The following is a 22,667-nucleotide window of genomic DNA, read 5'->3' as shown; positions in this document are numbered from 1 at the left end:
ACTGATAGCATCAAGCTAACGTTCCCAGCCGAGCGCAGCCGGCACCTAAAGTCGCAGCTAACAGCTAACTGGCTAACAGTTAGCTCAAACCGGCTATCGCTAGCCACTAGCTCACGCAGAAGCAAGCTAAGCGGCTACTACTGAAAACTGCACAATGTGAGAAAAGCAATACAGGCCAACACTTCAGACAGCCGCTGTCTTTTCCTCTTCTCATCCGAAGAAAAAAAGGGGAAAAAGGCAACACACGTCCCTCTTCAGAACAGTGTTTACCAGACACAGCGGTGTCGGCAACAAGTCCATCGCGGACTATAGCCGACCTGAGCATGGAGATATTCTCATAACGAACACCAAGCTCACGTCCCTCGCGCCGGGTGTTTTTCATCTTGAAAAGCGGGGCCAGCACGGCGACAGTGGGTATCCGTTTGTCCGGAGACCCGGGGAATTGAACCGCAGAATTGGATTCACGGTCCCAGGAAAACAAAGCTCTTACTTGAGGAGGAGCTAATGTTAACGTGGGGCATCAAACTAGAACCCCCTCCACGCCGCTAAGGGGCAGCAAAAAGGATCCCAGCCTGGAGCCGACCTTCATAAGCTGTGTAGTTGTTCCGCCCACAACCAACACACCTGGCGCCCGCATCGCAAAAAACATCACCTGCCCAGAGAGGCCGTCAGCCCTAACACGGCAGATCGCCTCCCAGCTGCAGAGCCGGAGGCAATGCCGGCGGGGATTGCTCAGCGACGCGAGCCCCTAATGCGAAGTGCCAGTGGAGGTCAGAATGATCATCATCTTCTAGACACTCCAGTGGTGAAGACATTATCGCTGTATTTCCTCGAAATATAGTGAGATATAATGTCAACGCAGCTCCTTTTCTCCAATAACGTAACTCCTTTCCAATAACTATTTTGGCACTAAACTAAAGTGGTGTATACAGGCACTTTTTATGTGGTGAAAATAGGGAAGGAGCTGTTAGTATGGCCACGACCCCGCTTATGTAGAGGAGCGGATGTGGGTGTGGCCAGGCGGATGGGTGTGTACATGTGAAGAAAATTATTCAGTATTAGATTGATAAGGGATAGGGTTCCACTAGAGTGCAGAGCGTAAGCTATACGATAATATAACTTATAGATATTGAATAATGAAATTGAGACAGAAGCATCATGCAGGTCCCTAATGGTATGATTATTATTTACCGTTTCATGCCAAGGTAAATATATTATTTCATGTTTATCAAATCTTGCTCAGAGGCTTGTTTCTGTGTATGAATGTCTGTTCTATATGCTGTAAACTCTGATTAATTTGATCTCGCTCCAATTTCTCCTCACGCACAGAGACAGAGAGAGAGAGATAGAGAGAGGGGGGAGGGGGGGGGTAGGTATGTTGATCTTAAAGGTAATTTATTTTGTTTACATAATGTGCAATAATAGATGTGTTTTTTCTTTTTAGAAGGAATAGTCAAATGTAATTTTAGGTCGATTTTGACAGCCCTAATAAAACAAGATAAGATGGATCTTTATTTATACTGTACCTGTGGGGAAATTTGTGTGGAATCACAATTGTCTTATATTAATCAGTATCAGAGTATCAAAACATAAATCAATTAATATGAAAGAGTTACTTTTTATTTTTATATGTGATATCTATATTTTATGAGTGACAGGTATTTATAGTATCCTCATGACATGTTTTGCCACACAATATGCTGCCAGGCCACAGCTTATTGGCCACTATCGTCATTTAATGACATTCACCAGTTGTTTGCATGACCAAGATATCTGCAATCGAATACTGTGAATAGTCTACCGTCTTTAGAAAGGGTTTACAATTTTGAGGATGTGAGAGGATGTGTGAATGTGAGAGAGGATATTAAAAGTGTATGTGTGTGTGTGCATACTGTACATGTGTATGTGTGTATAAAAACATCCAAAACACATATCTTTATATAATGTGTGTCTCGTGCATGTCTTTATATAATGTGTGTCTCGTCCATGTCTTTATATAATGTGTGTCTCGTCCATGTCTTTATATAATGTGAGTCTTGTGCATGTCTTTATATAATGTGTGTCTTGTGCATGTCTTTATATAATGTGAGTCTCGTGCATGTCTTTATATAATGTGAGTCTCGTGCATGTCTTTTTATAATGTGAGTCTCGCGCATGTCTTTATATAATGTGAGTCTCGTCCATGTCTTTATATAATGTGAGTCTCGTCCATGTCTTTATATAATGTGTGTCTCGTCCATGTCTTTATATAATGTGAGTCTCGTGCATGTCTTTTTATAATGTGAGTCTCGCGCATGTCTTTATATAATGTGAGTCTCGTCCATGTCTTTATATAATGTGAGTCTCGTCCATGTCTTTATATAATGTGTGTCTCGTCCATGTCTTTATATAATGTGAGTCTCGTCCATGTCTTTATATAATGTGAGTCTCGTCCATGTCTTTATATAATGTGTGTCTCGTGCATGTCTTTATATAATGTGAGTCTCGTGCATGTCTTTATATAATGTGTGTCTCGTCCATGTCTTTATATAATGTCAGTCTCGTCCATGTCTTTATATAATGTGAGTCTCGTGCATGTCTTTATATAATGTGAGTCTCGTGCATGTCTTTATATAATGTGAGTCTCGTCCATGTCTTTATATAATGTGAGTCTCGTGCATGTCTTTATATAATGTGAGTCTCGTCCATGTCTTTATATAATGTGAGTCTCGTCCATGTCTTTATATAATGTGTGTCTTGTGCATGTCTTTATATAATGTGAGTCTCGTGCATGTCTTTATATAATGTGAGTCTCGTCCATGTCTTTATATAATGTGAGTCTCGTCCATGTCTTTATATAATGTGTGTCTTGTGCATGTCTTTATATAATGTGTGTCTTGTGCATGTCTTTATATAATGTGTGTCTTGTGCATGTCTTTATATAATGTGTGTCTCGTCCATGTCTTTATATAATGTGTGTCTCGTCCATGTCTTTATATAATGTGTGTCTTGTGCATGTCTTTATATAATGTGTGTCTTGTGCATGTCTTTATATAATGTGAGTCGCGTGCATGTCTTTATATAATGTGTGTCTTGTGCATGTCTTTATATAATGTGAGTCTCGTGCATGTCTTTATATAATGTGAGTCTCGTCCATGTCTTTATATAATGTGTGTCTTGTGCATGTCTTTATATAATGTGTGTCTCGTCCATGTCTTTATATAATGTGTGTCTCGTCCATGTCTTTATATAATGTGTGTCTTGTGCATGTCTTTATATAATGTGTGTCTTGTGCATGTCTTTATATAATGTGAGTCGCGTGCATGTCTTTATATAATGTGTGTATTGTGCGTGTGTCTTCCACTCACTGCCGTCGACAGCCTGGATGCCAGCGTCATCTCCAGGTTTCCCTTTAGCCCCACGAGGGCCGGCACCAAGATAAACACCTCTGTGATCTTCTTGAACACCTCCCAGTGCTGAAACACATCAGAGTTATCCACAAAGGATTCCCTACTGTGACTCCATATTGCCATGGGTGGCATGGTTTTACAGGATGCACCGGTAACATTTTCTTTTTAATCTCTAGTTGAGGTTAGGTGTCCAGTAAGGTGAAAGTTAGGGTTAAGGTAAGGGATATGTTTATAAACAACCATCCCTGAGGCTAAATGACTTGAAGATAGTAAATTTCATTAAAACACACCTCACTGCACTGAAACACACCTCAATGGTCCTTTGAAACAACTCCCAGCACTGAAACACACCTTAGTGGTCTTTCAAAAAACCCTGTCTCACTGAAACACACCTCAATGGTCCTTCAAAACACCCTGTCTCACTGAAACACACCTCAATGGTCCTTCAAAATACCCTGTCTCACTGAAACACACCTCAATGGTCCTTCAAAACACCCTGTCTCACTGAAACACACCTCAATGGTCCTTCAAAACACCCTGTCTCATTGAAACACACCTCAATGGTCCTTCGAAACACCCTGTCTCACTGAAACACACCTTAATGGGCATTGAAAACACCTCACCACACTGAAACACACCTTAAAGCCCAACATCCAGGTTAAACCCTACTGATCAATTATGGGTAGTTTACATCATTGGTATATAATTTCATAATTTATTTTTTTCCATTTGACACCGGAAATGCCACTCCGAAAGAGTTAAAAAGGTCCACGCACGAATAACATGCACACGCGAATCAAAAAAGCTTATCAAACGCAGACGTCACTACAGGTGCATATTAATGAGCCGAATCTAAAAGCTTATCAGACGCTAGCACGGCCGTGACGTCACTTCAGGAAACGTATGCCTTATGCTCGTCCGGGTCATAGTACTACTCGATATATGGCGCTGGCTAACGTTAGCATTATGTCTACTGTCGTGAACCATTTGAGATCGGGGCATGTAGAGGAGTTTGGGGAACGAGTAAAATCATGTGCAGGTCCTCTTCTCAGACCTGTGTGGCAAAGCACTACACACGCATCATGCAAGCTACACGTCGCTGCATGTTGATCAATGGTGGCCCACTCGGTGCATCACAGTGGGCTACTGTTGTGCTAACAACAACCGCGGTGTCCGGCTTGTCGGCCGGCATGAGTGCTCGATTTGGGGTGGTTCTCTCCTCTTTGTGTGCCCCCGTCCTCCCGGGTGTCCTGCCGGGGAGCTTGTGGACGCGACAACAGCGGCGGCCGTAGCGTTAGTTAGCTCATAGCTATCGTGTACCACTAGCGTTACGGCGGGCTCGAGCACCCTACGGCTGCCGCTGTTGTCGCGTCCATGGGCTCCCCGGCAGGGTACCCGTGGGGACGGGGGTGTACAGAGAGGAGAGAACCAACCGTCGGGATATGTTGTTAGCACAATAGCTACCAAGCTAAGCTATGTTAGCTTATAACGGTGTACACAATATGTACAACGACACAATGATTTACATTATTACAAATATGGTAACGTGGTTGTGGCTTTTACAAATAGTGGTTAGCTTTAGAGATGGATGGCTATGATCACGGAGCAATAGTGTTGTTAGGTGAAACAGATACATTTTCATTCGGCTAGTAGTAGCAAGGCTCTCAGTGCCTGCCACTAGCTGTGTGTGACTCTCAGCGCCCCCTGGTGAGCCCCCTGGTGCCCTGCACCTCTTGTGACAACATCATTTCGATTACACACGCACGTTATGAACCATTGATTAAAATATCCACGTGCGTGGTGATTGTGTTGGGCAGACAAAATGTTTGATAAAAACGCTAAAACTGGGTCAATTTCAATACTTTTTTTTCCTTTTTCATGAAAGTCACCGTTGGCCTAGTCCACATTGTTTATTGAACAAAAATACAACATGAAGGTTGGCCTTTAATGGTCTTTCAGAACACCTCACCACACTGAAACTCACCCCAATGTAGTCCTTCGAAACAACTCCCAGCACTGAAACACACCTCAATGGTCCTTCAAATCACCTCGCCTCACTGCAACACACCTCAATGGTCCTTCAAAACAACTCCCAGCACTGAAACAGACCTCAATGGTCCTTCAAAACACCCCGCCTCACTGGAACACACCTCAATGGTCCTTCAAAACACCTCACCCCACTGAATATAATCTTGTGCATTATTAAAAATAAAAAGATTGACCCATACAAAATAACCAGTCCTTTTGTGCAACAACACTATGCAGCACTCTTCCTTTGTGTCCTGTATGTTATCTGCCTCTCCGTGTTGTGTGTGGTATTAGACAAATTATATGCACACTTATATAGGCCAGTTATAAGACTGACAGTCAAGAGACACAGGAAGGAGCTGGACATTTGGGGGGTGGGGGGTACCATACATGACTAGGGGCAGGGCCGCCTGGGAGAAATGCGAGGCCCTGTGCGAGATTTAAACGCGAGCCCCCCCCCCCCCCCCCCCCCCCCTTAAAGGTAAAAAGATAAAATAAAAACGTTTTTCCCCCCATACAGTCAACATATTCTTAAATAATAGCGCTGCCCGAGGCTGGGCATGATACAGTCAACATATAGCAGAGAGAGAGAGAGAGAGAGAGAGAGAGAGAGAGAGAGAGAGAGAGAGAGAGAGAGAGAGAGAGAGAGAGCGAGAGAGAGCTCCCGTTCTACAGTCAATATACAGTGTTATCGCTTTGTAACACTGTACAAATTTCTCCACAACACACATGTACAGTACAAGTGGCAGTAATGCAGAAAATCCAGCAAGGGAAGAAGCAGTGTAGAAAACAGGTGGAGTTTTTGCCTAGCAATGGGAATGCTTTGGCTGTACTGTGTAGATAGAAGTACACACTCTAGTGTTGATGTCTTTGTTTACAAGGCTTCAGGTATGGTTGCTCTGCTACAAACACAGTAGAGCAGCTGTGTGCACATCCAACCTGTTTTAGGCCAGGTGCAGGATAAAACTAAATGTGACTGAAGGAAAAATTGCAATGAACTGACCGACACAATTGACAACTATAAGCAATGCAATGCTCAGAGAGAGAGAGAGAGAGAGAGAGAGTCTGTGATGATCCAGACAGAGAGAGTCTGTGGTCCAGAGAGAGAGAGATGAGTCTGTGGTCCAGAGAGAGAGAGAGAGAGAGAGAGAGAGAGAGAGAGAGAGAGAGAGAGAGAGAGAGAGATGGGTCTGTGGTCCAGACAGAGAGAGAGAGAGAGATAAGCAAGACAGCTAAGATGAGCCCCTAAAGGATATTCAACTTTTAATCCAAAAGTTAAATCCAAAGAAAAGAGGGTCTATACCAGAGAAAACAAAGTAGCAAGGAGCCAACGGCCGACATCAGCTAAATAGGCTAACTGCAAATAGAGTGGCCAGGTACTGACGCTAGCTCGACAGAACGTTAGCTACGACAGCTAGCCGGCCTGCTTGGCTCAATATAACGCTAGCTACGACAGCTAGCCGGCCCGCTTGGCTCAATATAACGTTAGCTACGACAGCTAGCCGGCCCGCTTGGCTCAACATACGATAGCTAGCTGGCCCGCTTGGCTCAACATAACGTCTACGACAGCTAGCCGGCCCGCTAGCTCAACATAACGTTGGCTACGATAGTTAGCCGGCCCGCTAGCTCAACATAACATTAGCTACGATAGCTAGCCGGCCCGCTAGCTCAACATAAGGTTAGCTACGATAGCTAGCCGGCCCGCTGGTCCAACATAACGTTAGCCACGATAGCTAGCCGACCCGAGAGAGAGAGAGAGATATCTCCACGGCGGGAATAGAATAGAGTGCATTAAAAACTCACCAAACGTCCAAGAGGATGGAGACAACCGCGTGGAGTTGACGAAGTTCATCTGCCGAACGACCGTCCTCTTCATCTTGGCATAACAATGCTGCACGCGCTCTCTCTAGGTTAGCTAATGCTAGTTAGCCTTTAGCTAAGCTACTAGCCGACATGGCTATCCCGACTGAACCACACGTTAGCACTCGATATTATAACGTAGCTAAAGCTAACTAGCTGTCCCTGCTTTTAGCTAAGCCGACATGGCTAGCCTGACTGAACCTGACCGGCACCTAAAGTCGCAGCTAACAGCTAACTGGCTAACAGTTAGCTCAAACCGGCTATCGCTAGCCACTAGCTCACGCAGAAGCAAGCTAAGCGGCTACTACTGAAAACTGCACAATGTGAGAAAAGCAATACAGGCCAACACTTCAGACAGCCGCTGTCTTTTCCTCTTCTCATCCGAAGAAAAAAAGGGGAAAAAGGCAACACACGTCCCTCTTCAGAACAGTGTTTACCAGACACAGCGGTGTCGGCAACAAGTCCATCGCGGACTATAGCCGACCTGAGCATGGAGATATTCTCATAACGAACACCAAGCTCACGTCCCTCGCGCCGGGTGTTTTTCATCTTGAAAAGCGGGGCCAGCACGGCGACAGTGGGTATCCGTTTGTCCGGAGACCCGGGGAATTGAACCGCAGAATTGGAATCACGGTCCCAGGAAAACAAAGCTCTTACTTGAGGAGGAGCTAATGTTAACGTGGGGCATCAAACTAGAACCCCCTCCACGCCGCTAAGGGGCAGCAAAAAGGATCCCAGCCTGGAGCCGACCTTCGTAAGCTGTGTAGTTGTTCCGCCCACAACCAACACACCTGGCGCCCGCATCGCAAAAAACATCACCTGCCCAGAGAGGCCGTCAGCCCTAACACGGCAGATCGCCTCCCAGCTGCAGAGCCGGAGGCAATGCCGGCGGGGATTGCTCAGCGACGCGAGCCCCTAATGCGAAGTGCCAGTGGAGGTCAGAATGATCATCATCTTCTAGACACTCCAGTGGTGAAGACATTATCGCTGTATTTCCTCGAAATATAGTGAGATATAATGTCAACGCAGCTCCTTTTCTCCAATAACGTAACTCCTTTCCAATAACTATTTTGGCACTAAACTAAAGTGGTGTATACAGGCACTTTTTATGTGGTGAAAATAGGGAAGGAGCTGTTAGTATGGCCACGACCCCGCTTATGTAGAGGAGCGGATGTGGGTGTGGCCAGGCGGATGGGTGTGTACATGTGAAGAAAATTATTCAGTATTAGATTGATAAGGGATAGGGTTCCACTAGAGTGCAGAGCGTAAGCTATACGATAATATAACTTATAGATATTGAATAATGAAATTGAGACAGAAGCATCATGCAGGTCCCTAATGGTATGATTATTATTTACCGTTTCATGCCAAGGTAAATATATTATTTCATGTTTATCAAATCTTGCTCAGAGGCTTGTTCTGTGTATGAATGTCTGTTCTATATGCTGTAAACTCTGATTAATTTGATCTCGCTCCGAGAGGACAGTCTCCAATTTCTCCTCACGCACAGAGACAGAGAGAGAGAGATAGAGAGAGGGGGGAGGGGGGGGGGGGGGGGGGGGGGGGGGGGGGGGGGGGGGGGGGGGGGGGGGGGGGGTATGTTGATCTTAAAGGTAATTTATTTTGTTTACATAATGTGCAATAATAGATGTGTTTTTTCTTTTTAGAAGGAATAGTCAAATGTAATTTTAGGTCGATTTTGACAGCCCTAATAAAACAAGATAAGATGGATCTTTATTTATACTGTACCTGTGGGGAAATTTGTGTGGAATCACAATTGTCTTATATTAATCAGTATCAGAGTATCAAAACATAAATCAATTAATATGAAAGAGTTACTTTTTATTTTTATATGTGATATCTATATTTTATGAGTGACAGGTATTTATAGTATCCTCATGACATGTTTTGCCACACAATATGCTGCCAGGCCACAGCTTATTGGCCACTATCGTCATTTAATGACATTCACCAGTTGTTTGCATGACCAAGATATCTGCAATCGAATACTGTGAATAGTCTACCGTCTTTAGAAAGGGTTTACAATTTTGAGGATGTGAGAGGATGTGTGAATGTGAGAGAGGATATTAAAAGTGTATGTGTGTGTGTGCATACTGTACATGTGTATGTGTGTATAAAAACATCCAAAACACATATCTTTATATAATGTGTGTCTCGTGCATGTCTTTATATAATGTGTGTCTCGTCCATGTCTTTATATAATGTGTGTCTCGTCCATGTCTTTATATAATGTGAGTCTTGTGCATGTCTTTATATAATGTGTGTCTTGTGCATGTCTTTATATAATGTGAGTCTCGTGCATGTCTTTATATAATGTGAGTCTCGTGCATGTCTTTTTATAATGTGAGTCTCGCGCATGTCTTTATATAATGTGAGTCTCGTCCATGTCTTTATATAATGTGAGTCTCGTCCATGTCTTTATATAATGTGTGTCTCGTCCATGTCTTTATATAATGTGAGTCTCGTCCATGTCTTTATATAATGTGAGTCTCGTCCATGTCTTTATATAATGTGTGTCTCGTGCATGTCTTTATATAATGTGAGTCTCGTGCATGTCTTTATATAATGTGTGTCTTGTCCATGTCTTTATATAATGTCAGTCTCGTCCATGTCTTTATATAATGTGAGTCTCGTGCATGCAGTGGCGGTTGGAATGCCCCACGGGCCCCGAGGCGAGATTGATAGCTCGGCCCCCCCCCCCCCCGATATTTATTGTATTATATAAAAAAAAAAAAAAAAAAATCCAACATGAAACAAAACATATCACAATACAATAATAATACGTCAAATGTATATACTCTCTTTTCTGGACTCTTTTCGTATCACAAACAGTACTGTATTTGCAAATCTGGTATGTCATGTATAGATGTAGCACTACTGTCTATCTGTATGTCATTATGTTATAATGAATTGAAAATGGGGGACCCTGATGTAAACAAGACGAAAGTGTTTCTCTGGTCTGCATCCCCTTAACAATTGTATGTATTGAGCTGTACTGTATTGTACCCATTCTGCAATCTGTTAAATAAAGTTTTCATTCATTCACCATGACATGTTTAGGTATTTGGCCAGATCCAGCTTGTCTGTGATGAGAGTGTTTTCTGTCTTTATGATTGACTATCATCATTAGATATTTCAGTTTCGTTATTACAGTAGCTGGCTAACAGTACGTTAGTTGACTAATACCAGAGTCAGAATTGGGTAATATGCCGACTACTGGCAGTGATGCGACCTATGTTACCACATAACTTTTGTCATCTCTGGTACTATGCAGTGCACTATGCAAAACGGCAAAGAGATAGGTAACGTTCGTTAAGTGCCAAATTACCATCATCATGATACACCCTCACATAATTCACAAAGTGTTCACGTGCGCCACCCATGTGGTAACCTAGAAATACCATAGATTGTGGCTAGGTGGTAACGTATATGTTTTCTATAATCACTATGAATTGAAAATGGGGGACCCTGATGTAAACAAGACAAACGTCTTTCTCTGGTCTGCATCCCCTTAACGAGCCGTACTGTATTGTACCCATTCTGCAATCTGTTAAATAAAGTTTTCATTCATTCATTCATTCATTCACATTACGTTAGTTAGCATCCAAGCTAGCGTGATAACGTTAGTAGTACTAGTTAGCTTACCTGCAATAATGTTGTCATCGTCCTGGACAGATAAGACTTGTTAAATCATAATATATCCACACTTTGAGCTGGTCCTCGGTAAATGTCCCCTTTAGCTGCTCGGCGTCGTCGGATTTTAATACACCATGGTAGCGGTGGTGATGTGGGGGACCCTGATGTAAACAAGACGAAAGTCTTTCTCTGGTCTGCATCCCCTTAACAATTGTATGTATTGAGCTGTACTGTACTGTACCCATTCTGCAATCTGTTAATAAAGTTTTCATTCATTCATTCATTCATGTTTCAGGTGACTTATTATGTTGAACATAGCTTGCGATATGTTTCTCTGATGTCGCGTTCACGTTACGTGGGAAGAAGCGGAAGAACCAGAGGACATCTCGTTGCTACAACTAGGAAGCCTTCACGCATTGACTCGATCAAAACGCCCACATCCATACTTCCGCAATTCGTGACGCGAAGTGGGAGATATCGGGGTCTATAAAAAATCCCATATGTCCTAGTAGGAATTACAACTAGGAGGCTGACGTGAATGGTTTTTCCCAGTCGGAAGCTGATTCTTCCGATTCTTCCCACGTAACGTGAACGCGACATCAGAGAAAAATATCACCTCCGCGCTGCTTGTGAGATTTACGTGGCTACGTCACAGCCAAGGAAAGGGAGCGCTGGATTTGTGCAAAACGCCCTGTTCCTAAACCACACGCTATCAGTCGTACTCGTACCACAGTACTGGCAAAACGGGAGGAGCCTAGAATCAAAACAAACGCACCAGTCCCAGTTGCCGTTACCACCAGTTGTGTTCGATCCAGTCCCACACGCGAACGGCAACTCCATTCAGTCCCGGGCCTGGGCCCGGGGCCGGAGGGGGGGCCCGGGGCCCGGGCCCCCCCTCCCGCCAGACGGTGGGCGGGCCCTAAGGCAGCTGCCTCCCCAGCCGCGCCTATAGCTCCGCCCCTGCGTGCATGTCTTTATATAATGTGAGTCTCGTGCATGTCTTTATATAATGTGAGTCTCGTCCATGTCTTTATATAATGTGAGTCTCGTGCATGTCTTTATATAATGTGAGTCTCGTCCATGTCTTTATATAATGTGAGTCTCGTCCATGTCTTTATATAATGTGTGTCTTGTGCATGTCTTTATATAATGTGAGTCTCGTGCATGTCTTTATATAATGTGAGTCTCGTCCATGTCTTTATATAATGTGAGTCTCGTGCATGTCTTTATATAATGTGAGTCTCGTCCATGTCTTTATATAATGTGTGTCTTGTGCATGTCTTTATATAATGTGTGTCTCGTCCATGTCTTTATATAATGTGTGTCTCGTCCATGTCTTTATATAATGTGTGTCTTGTGCATGTCTTTATATAATGTGTGTCTTGTGCATGTCTTTATATAATGTGAGTCGCATGCATGTCTTTATATAATGTGTGTATTGTGCGTGTGTCTTCCACTCACTGCCGTCGACAGCCTGGATGCCAGCGTCATCTCCAGGTTTCCCTTTAGCCCCACGAGGGCCGGCACCAAGATAAACACCTCTGTGATCTTCTTGAACACCTCCCAGTGCTGAAACACATCAGAGTTATCCACAAAGGATTCCCTACTGTGACTCCATATTGCCATGGGTGGCATGGTTTTACAGGATGCACCGGTAACATTTTCTTTTTAATCTCTAGTTGAGGTTAGGTGTCCAGTAAGGTGAAAGTTAGGGTTAAGGTAAGGGATATGTTTATAAACAACCATCCCTGAGGCTAAATGACTTGAAGATAGTAAATTTCATTAAAACACACCTCACTGCACTGAAACACACCTCAATGGTCCTTTGAAACAACTCCCAGCACTGAAACACACCTTAGTGGTCTTTCAAAAAACCCTGTCTCACTGAAACACACCTCAATGGTCCTTCAAAACACCCTGTCTCACTGAAACACACCTCAATGGTCCTTCAAAATACCCTGTCTCACTGAAACACACCTCAATGGTCCTTCAAAACACCCTGTCTCACTGAAACACACCTCAATGGTCCTTCAAAACACCCTGTCTCATTGAAACACACCTCAATGGTCCTTCGAAACACCCTGTCTCACTGAAACACACCTTAATGGGCATTGAAAACACCTCACCACACTGAAACACACCTTAAAGCCCAACATCCAGGTTAAACCCTACTGATCAATTATGGGTAGTTTACATCATTGGTATATAATTTCATTATTTATTTTTTTCCATTTGACACCGGAAATGCCACTCCGAAAGAGTTAAAAAGGTCCACGCACGAATAACATGCACACGCGAATCAAAAAAGCTTATCAAACGCAGACGTCACTACAGGTGCATATTAATGAGCCGAATCTAAAAGCTTATCAGACGCTAGCACGGCCGTGACGTCACTTCAGGAAACGTATGCCTTATGCTCGTCCGGGTCATAGTACTACTCGATATATGGCGCTGGCTAACGTTAGCATTATGTCTACTGTCGTGAACCATTTGAGATCGGGGCATGTAGAGGAGTTTGGGGAACGAGTAAAATCATGTGCAGGTCCTCTTCTCAGACCTGTGTGGCAAAGCACTACACACGCATCATGCAAGCTACACGTCGCTGCATGTTGATCAATGGTGGCCCGCTCGGTGCATCACAGTGGGCTACTGTTGTGCTAACAACAACCGCGGTGTCCGGCTTGTCGGCCGGCATGAGTGCTCGATTTGGGGTGGTTCTCTCCTCTTTGTGTGCCCCCTGTCCTCCCGGGTGTCCTGCCGGGGAGCTTGTGGACGCGACAACAGCGGCGGCCGTAGCGTTAGTTAGCTCATAGCTATCGTGTACCACTAGCGTTACGGCGGGCTCGAGCACCCTACGGCTGCCGCCGTTGTCGCGTCCATGGGCTCCCCGGCAGGGTACCCGTGGGGACGGGGGTGTACAGAGAGGAGAGAACCAACCGTCGGGATATGTTGTTAGCACAATAGCTACCAAGCTAAGCTATGTTAGCTTATAACGGTGTACACAATATGTACAACGACACAATGATTTACATTATTACAAATATGGTAACGTGGTTGTGGCTTTTACAAATAGTGGTTAGCTTTAGAGATGGATGGCTATGATCACGGAGCAATAGTGTTGTTAGGTGAAACAGATACATTTTCATTCGGCTAGTAGTAGCAAGGCTCTCAGTGCCTGCCACTAGCTGTGTGTGACTCTCAGCGCCCCCTGGTGAGCCCCCTGGTGCCCTGCACCTCTTGTGACAACATCATTTCGATTACACACGCACGTTATGAACCATTGATTAAAATATCCACGTGCGTGGTGATTGTGTTGGGCAGACAAAATGTTTGATAAAAACGCTAAAACTGGGTCAATTTCAATACTTTTTTTTCCTTCTTCATGAAAGTCACCGTTGGCCTAGTCCACATTGTTTATTGAACAAAAATACAACATGAAGGTTGGGCTTTAATGGTCTTTCAGAACACCTCACCACACTGAAACTCACCCCAATGTAGTCCTTCGAAACAACTCCCAGCACTGAAACACACCTCAATGGTCCTTCAAATCACCTCGCCTCACTGCAACACACCTCAATGGTCCTTCAAAACAACTCCCAGCACTGAAACAGACCTCAATGGTCCTTCAAAACACCCCGCCTCACTGGAACACACCTCAATGGTCCTTCAAAACACCTCACCCCACTGAATATAATCTTGTGCATTATTAAAAATAAAAAGATTGACCCATACAAAATAACCAGTCCTTTTGTGCAACAACACTATGCAGCACTCTTCCTTTGTGTCCTGTATGTTATCTGCCTCTCCGTGTTGTGTGTGGTATTAGACAAATTATATGCACACTTATATAGGCCAGTTATAAGACTGACAGTCAAGAGACACAGGAAGGAGCTGGACATTTGGGGGGTGGGGGGTACCATACATGACTAGGGGCAGGGCCGCCTGGGAGAAATGCGAGGCCCTGTGCGAGATTTAAACGCGAGCCCCCCCCCCCCCCTTAAAGGTAAAAAGATAAAATAAAAACGTTTTTCCCCCCATACAGTCAACATATTCTTAAATAATAGCGCTGCCCGAGGCTGGGCATGATACAGTCAACATATAGCAAGAGAGAGAGAGAGAGAGAGAGAGAGAGAGAGAGAGAGAGAGAGAGAGAGAGAGCGAGCGAGAGAGAGCTCCCGTTCTACAGTCAATATACAGTGTTATCGCTTTGTAACACTGTACAAATTTCTCCACAACACACATGTACAGTACAAGTGGCAGTAATGCAGAAAATCCAGCAAGGGAAGAAGCAGTGTAGAAAACAGGTGGAGTTTTTGCCTAGCAATGGGAATGCTTTGGCTGTACTGTGTAGATAGAAGTACACACTCTAGTGTTGATGTCTTTGTTTACAAGGCTTCAGGTATGGTTGCTCTGCTACAAACACAGTAGAGCAGCTGTGTGCACATCCAACCTGTTTTAGGCCAGGTGCAGGATAAAACTAAATGTGACTGAAGGAAAAATTGCAATGAACTGACCGACACAATTGACAACTATAAGCAATGCAATGCTCAGAGAGAGAGAGAGAGAGAGAGAGAGTCTGTGATGATCCAGACAGAGAGAGTCTGTGGTCCAGAGAGAGAGAGATGAGTCTGTGGTCCAGAGAGAGAGAGAGAGAGAGAGAGAGAGAGAGAGAGAGAGAGAGAGAGAGAGAGAGAGAGAGATGGGTCTGTGGTCCAGACAGAGAGAGAGAGAGATAAGCAAGACAGCTAAGATGAGCCCCTAAAGGATATTCAACTTTTAATCCAAAAGTTAAATCCAAAGAAAAGAGGGTCTATACCAGAGAAAACAAAGTAGCAAGGAGCCAACGGCCGACATCAGCTAAATAGGCTAACTGCAAATAGAGTGGCCAGGTACTGACGCTAGCTCGACAGAACGTTAGCTACGACAGCTAGCCGGCCTGCTTGGCTCAATATAACGTTAGCTACGACAGCTAGCCGGCCCGCTTGGCTCAATATAACGTTAGCTACGACAGCTAGCCGGCCCGCTTGGCTCAACATACGATAGCTAGCTGGCCCGCTTGGCTCAACATAACGTCTACGACAGCTAGCCGGCCCGCTAGCTCAACATAACGTTGGCTACGATAGTTAGCCGGCCCGCTAGCTCAACATAACATTAGCTACGATAGCTAGCCGGCCCGCTAGCTCAACATAAGGTTAGCTACGATAGCTAGCCGGCCCGCTGGTCCAACATAACGTTAGCCACGATAGCTAGCCAACCCGAGAGAGAGAGAGAGATATCTCCACGGCGGGAATAGAATAGAGTGCATTAAAAACTCACCAAACGTCCAAGAGGATGGAGACAACCGCGTGGAGTTGACGAAGTTCATCTGCCGAACGACCGTCCTCTTCATCTTGGCATAACAATGCTGCACGCGCTCTCTCTAGGTTAGCTAATGCTAGTTAGCCTTTAGCTAAGCTACTAGCCGACATGGCTATCCCGACTGAACCACACGTTAGCACTCGATATTATAACGTAGCTAAAGCTAACTAGCTGTCCCTGCCTTTAGCTAAGCCGACATGGCTAGCCTGACTGAACTTTCTAACATGCAACAACTTTCATCTTCAGTCCATCTGCCGAACGACCGTCCTCTTCGTCTTGGCTGGCATAACCTCCAATGCTGCACGCGCGAAATAGTCAGACGCAGCTGACGCACGCCGGCCGACTGTACACATGTAACCCCTCCCTTCGTTGAAACCAATAGTATGTCTGCTGCAGAGCCCCAGAGCTCCAATAGTGTATCTGCAGAGCCGCAGAGCCAGGAACAAGTCAGACACATTCTACAAACGTGTCTAATGTGAAATATATAAGCAAAACTAGATTTTAGGTCTGTGATGAAAAAGGGCCTCGCGGGAAGGGGGGCCTCGCAAAAACAAAAAATAATAATAATAATAATAATAATAATAATAATAATAATAATAATAATAATAATAATAATAATAATAATAATAATAATAATAATAATAATAATAATAATAATAATAATAATAATAATAATAATAATAATAATAATAATAATAATAATAATAATAATAATAATAATAATAATAATAAAAAAATTATAAATACATTTTTTTTTTTTTTTTTTTGTGCGAGGCCCCCCTTCCCGCGAGGCCCTGTGTGACCGCACTGCTCGCACACCCCCTGAGGCGGCCCTGACTAGGGGCATACCCTGGGATGAATTTATTTAAATTAAATAAACTGGCTAATTAGAGAGAGAAGCTCAATATAGCATTACTTACTGTAACAAATGGTAATGAACCCACTACTAGAATATAAAATATACATGAATAGAAATTAAATAAGTGCTTCAAGGTGAGCTCATTCACAGTGTTAGAAAATAATTATTCCTCATACAAGGTTTTAGCTGTATGTTAACAGATTTGGCAATGGGGCGGATAATGTATACAAGAGGCATGGTATTCTATCTTTGGCCTTGCTCTGCTGGCAGCGGTTTATTTATCATGTAGTCTCATAATACAGCAGCACATATGATCTCCTCTCCGGGAGGGGCAGAAGTGAGAAGAAGGAACAGTAGGAGGGAACCAAGGTTTATATAGTCCCAACCTGGTGTAGACAGTAGACGCTCCGCCTACAGCGCCCTCCAGTGGACACAGATATACATGCAGTCATGAGGGCAGTAGAGAGCAATTACAGTCAGTTACAACCATACATACACCTTCTATATTCAACACTCCCACTTATGGTTGCTTAACATTCTGTATGGACTCTTCAAAACAATTTACAAAGGAAATAACACAGTCTTAGAACATCAAAAAGAGTATGGCATTCAATATTTACACACCAAACATAACCTCTGCAAATCTTTTCAATTTCAGTTTGGAAGCAGGTTTCGTCATTGGGTCTGCTACCATGTCATCTGTTGGACAATAAATCAGTGTCATTCTTTCTTCTCTGATGACAGATCTGATGAAATGGTACTTTATGTCCATATGCTTACACCTCTGTCGGCACACAGGGTTTCTCGCAATGGCAATAGTACCTTGGTTGTCCTCACAAACAACAGTTTTCTTATATACATAGTTATCCATCTCTCTGAGCAGTTGTTCTAGGTAAATACACTCCTGTATCGTCATGGCCAGAGCCATGTACTCGGCTTCACAAGTTGACAGTGCTACTGTGGGCTGCTTCTTTGTTTTCCATGAAACCAGTGAGCTGTTTGTGTTTAAACTAACACAGTATCCAGTTGTACTCCTTCTATCTGTGGTGTCAGCAGCCCAATCTGCATCACTGTAGGCTTTAAGCCCTAGGCCTTCGCTGCTCTTTCTGAAACAAAGTAGTTTATCTACTGTACCTTTTAGATAACGAAAAACATGTTTTACTGTGATCCAGTGTTCCTCTGTGTCTGTGGGATCAGCGAAATGTTGTGACAACTTACTCACTACAAAACACAGGTCAGGGCGGGTACATGTTGTTAAGTAGATGAGGCTACCCACAGCTTCCCTGTACATTTTTACATCTGTCAGTTTCTGAGCATCCTCTTGGTAATCAAGTTTCTGATCACATGGTGTTTCCCTTGTTCTACATTCCTGCATGTCAAAACGTTTCAGGATCTTTTCCACATATCTCTCCTGGGATACTGTTACACAATTTTCCGACTGCTCAAAGTCCATACCTAGGAAATGCTTTAACCTGCCAAGGTCTTTCATTTTGAATCTGGTGGAGAGCATACCTTTCACCTGATCTACAGTAGGTTCCTGGTGTTGTCTGCTGCGATGATCAAATCATCCACCCAAATGACGATTATCACTTTCCCTGACTCTTTTGACTCCCTTGAGTAAACACAGGGGTCTACTGGATTCTGTAGGAAGTGATCCTTGATGAGGCATGTGTGGAGCATCTCGTTCCAATTTCGCCCAGACTGTTTCAGGCCGTAAATGGATTTTTATAGCCTGCACACTAGCTTTTCCCCTTTCTTTTCATAACCTTAAGGTTGTTCCATATATATCTCCCTATCTATGGGTGCGTGCAGATAGGCTGTCTTTGAACAACTGCCTCTTTGAACTGTTTGCGGTCAGGCAAGCGCTACCGGAGTCTCATAGCCAGTACAGAAAGACTCAGAAGGAGCTTCTATCCCCAGGCCATCAGGATGCTCAATGACTCCATGTAACAACCCATCATCTACACTCATTGCACACACATCCACATGCACACACTCACTTTTAAACAAACACTCACCTTAACTCATCGAGTATAGTCGGGTTAACTTAAGAGTAGCGTTTATAACACATGGACTGGGGAGACTGGGAGCAGCGTGGATTATGCCTTTCGGACATATACCGTTGGATCAATAAACGCGATCAATATTTGGAATGGCAATCAGGAATTGGATTAATCTTTTTGCAGGACATCAGAGGTGAGGTAAGGAGTCTATGTTACAAATCTTGGGTTAATCCGATGTTTCTTTCGCCACCATCGGCGCGCGTGTGTGTTTCTGACGTTGGCTGCAGGCAAAGCACTGAGAAGCGATTTTTCAGCCCCCGCTTCTGTTCGCGCATGATGACACATATAATACAGATAATCTAGCATTATTTTCAGAACGATTCATAAATCAAGCGACAAATGGCACGATTTCTAAGGAAATACATTGAAGCGCCGTTTGCTCGAGTTTCTTGAGATTAGACAGAATGCTCTGGAAATATACTCTTATTGACCACGGTATAAAACGGAAATGTATGTATGAAAAAACAATCTGTTTTGTGCATGTTGACTGGAAGCAACTCACTGACAATCGACGGGTGTATTAGACCCATAGCTATAATATTAGATATATTTTAAGCACTCGCAAATGTCGCAGTCCCCCCATTGATTAAAGCGATGGCGTTCTAGCGCCCTCTGGCGCCCCGACCCGTGGCGTTGAATGAGTTAACACTCACTTTAGACACTTTAACACCACATTATATTGATCTATTATTAAAGAGAGAGAGTTACGTGTTTTGACCCTGGACTGTTATTCGACTACTCTAATTGCCCATCTGACTTTTGTGCTTTTATTCAATAAATATCTTTTATTTATTAAAATTGTGCTTTTGTGGACAATTTAATTTGTTTGTTTTGAACCGTGTCTCGCCTGAACACCACCAGGCTCGTCACAATATGTATATTGTATATTCCTCTTTACTTACTTTTAAAAAAAATAAAAAATGTTTACTTACTTTCTTACTTACTTTCTTACTTACTTTTTTTACTGTATGAAGCACACTCTCAGGGGCTCATACAGAACTGAGCATTTCACTGTAAAGTATGTGTATTTTATTGTCATATTTAATAAAACAAACTTGAAACTTGAAACAATACAGGCCCAGAATCCCTCCACAACCACTGCCAGCCACAACCATGGTTGTTACTGATACAATGCTGTGCAGTAATGTAGTTGCGGATAACAGAGGTGACTAAATCAGCCCTGAACTAATTTCACTCATCATATAAGTGGGAGGTTTGCAATCTGATCATAATGATTGATCTAAATGTAGCAATAATGTACACAATTGTTTAGATATGAAGAACCTCTTAGACCGGCAATGTCACTTAATCAGTCAAACTGTGTGTTATATGATGGCTTCCGGTTTCCGCTCGGATCAGATGGCTGCTTGATCTTTTCGAGCTCTGTGACCACTTCACATTAATATTTATAACGACGTTAATTTCACGCCATACGCTCACAGTACACATCGTAGTGATGACTAAACAAATACCGAACCAGACTGGAACGTTAAATGAGGTGGACATAGATTTTATTAGAACTCTATTCCGTGTAGAACTTGAAGCTAGCACACTGAAGCTAACTAATAGATTGGACTCGCTCCAAGAAGAGCTAGCAAGCGTGTCCACACGGCTCTCGGGAGTGGAAGAAGAGATGGCCACGGTTAAGGCTAACGCTGAGTCCAACTCCACCGAGGTCTCGGCTATAAAAGACAAGATGCTTGTTTATGAACAAAAGGTGGCCGACCTAGAGGACCGGAATAGAAGGTGCAACATCAGAATCTATGGCTTATCCGAAAACATCGAGGATGATGCACCGATTCATTACCTAGAACGGATGATTCCCCAGTGGTTTCCGTCCATCAACCTTCCGGAGATTGAGCGGGCGCACAGAATCTTCAGGAATGGTCCCCCGGAGAGCTTCCTTCGACGTGGCATGATGGCCCCCCCGGCCGAGGGGGGCGAGCCGGCGAGCCTACCATAACTTTTTGTTCCAACAGAACGGTAACGCTCAAGGTTTATCTCCGCTGTATTATCTCAACGAGGGGTATGCATCAGTGGAGGTTTCTCTATGACAACACGTGAAACACAAATTCACTCATAATTAATTATTATTATTAATTTACATATATATATATATTTTTTTTATTATTATTATTATTATTATTATTATTATTATTATTATTATTATTATTATTATTATTATTATTATTATTATTATTATTATTATTATTATTATTATTATTATTATTATTATTATTATTATTATTATTATTATTATTATTATTATTATTATTATTATTATTATTATTATTATTATTATTATTATTATTATTATTATTATTATTATTATTATTATTATTATTATTATTATTATTATTATTTTTATTAGAAATATTTTCCTCTGTAAAAAAAATGCCAGTGAATTTATTTTTTCTTCAAAAATGGCCAAAATTGACAGCTCTGAGCAGGCCTGCACTGCAGTAATGACTGCAGTATATTCGTGCAGATGGCTGCACAGGTTGACCCAATATTAAATAAATAATAAATAATAGCCAATCAAAATAGGCTATTAACGTCATCTAAGCACGGTCTGTGCAGTTAAACTCTTGCCATTGAATGTGGGATTGAATGATTGACAGCCCTTGACATCCAATACACGGAGGTTGAATATGATTGGCAGCCTTGAAAATCCAATCAGAGGTTGCTGCATTACAGAGTCAAAACGGGTCCAGCTGCAGGTCCGTAGGTTAGGTTTAGCTGGGGCCAATCTCAAGTTTCTCAAGTTTCTTTATTAGTTGTCATACAGAAGTACAGAATACTTTTATACAAAATGTAACAGAAAGAAGCATTTTGTATAAAAGTATTCTGTACTTCTGTATGACAACTAATAAAGAAACTTGAGAAACTTGAGATTGGCCCGAGCTAAACCTAACCTACGGAGCTGCAGCTGGACTGTTTTGACTGTGTGCAGCATTGAAAGAGCAAGGATAGTTTAGTAAGCTGTACAGCTATAACACAGTAGGGCAGGCTAAATTAAACTTTGCGCCAACATTAGGACCGAAGTATAAACCAGCAACTGAGCAACATGAAGAAGTGGACTTATGCATCTGGATCAGAAAAAAAGTTGTGGATGAAAAAGTAAGTAGGCTACAGTGTTTGTAAAAGCTTGTATGCTAACAGTAGCTAGCCAGCTTAGCCTACATCACAATGATGATCACCAAGCTAACTTACTGTACACACTGTAGGGCTGGGCAATTAATCGAAACAGAATCGCGATATCGATTCATAGACCTATGCAATCTCATTTCTAAGTTATGACGATTATTATTATTTTTTTTTTTTTTTTTACTTTTTAAATTATTTTATCTGGGTTGAACATGATTTGTGGAACTCCCTCTGGTGTTGTGGTCGTGGTATTCACTGACCTTTGGGAAGTATTTCAACATGCACATGGGTATCTTAGTGGTGTAG

At 42.9% G+C, this 22,667-nt stretch overlaps 1 protein-coding gene across 1 annotated transcript in view; it reads right to left on the bottom strand.

Annotated features, from left to right (window-relative positions):
- The window catches only part of LOC311229681 (solute carrier family 41 member 1-like), a gene marked incomplete at both ends in the record, with an annotated part of 82,660 nt that overhangs the window by 44,343 nt on the left and 15,650 nt on the right, over positions 1-22,667 (bottom strand). Inside the window, 3 exons of the mRNA XM_084315756.1 lie at positions 3,348-3,489; positions 5,808-5,827; positions 12,396-12,503. Coding sequence (XP_084171882.1) covers positions 3,348-3,489; positions 5,808-5,827; positions 12,396-12,503 — 270 coding nt within the window. The remainder of the gene's footprint in view (positions 1-3,347; positions 3,490-5,807; positions 5,828-12,395; positions 12,504-22,667) is intronic.

Source organism: Notolepis coatsorum (genome assembly GCF_963971535.1).
Source record: "Notolepis coatsorum genome assembly, chromosome: 6".
Classification (NCBI taxonomy): Eukaryota; Metazoa; Chordata; class Actinopteri; order Aulopiformes; family Paralepididae; genus Notolepis; species Notolepis coatsorum.
This window is presented reverse-complemented; position numbering and strand designations above follow the sequence as displayed.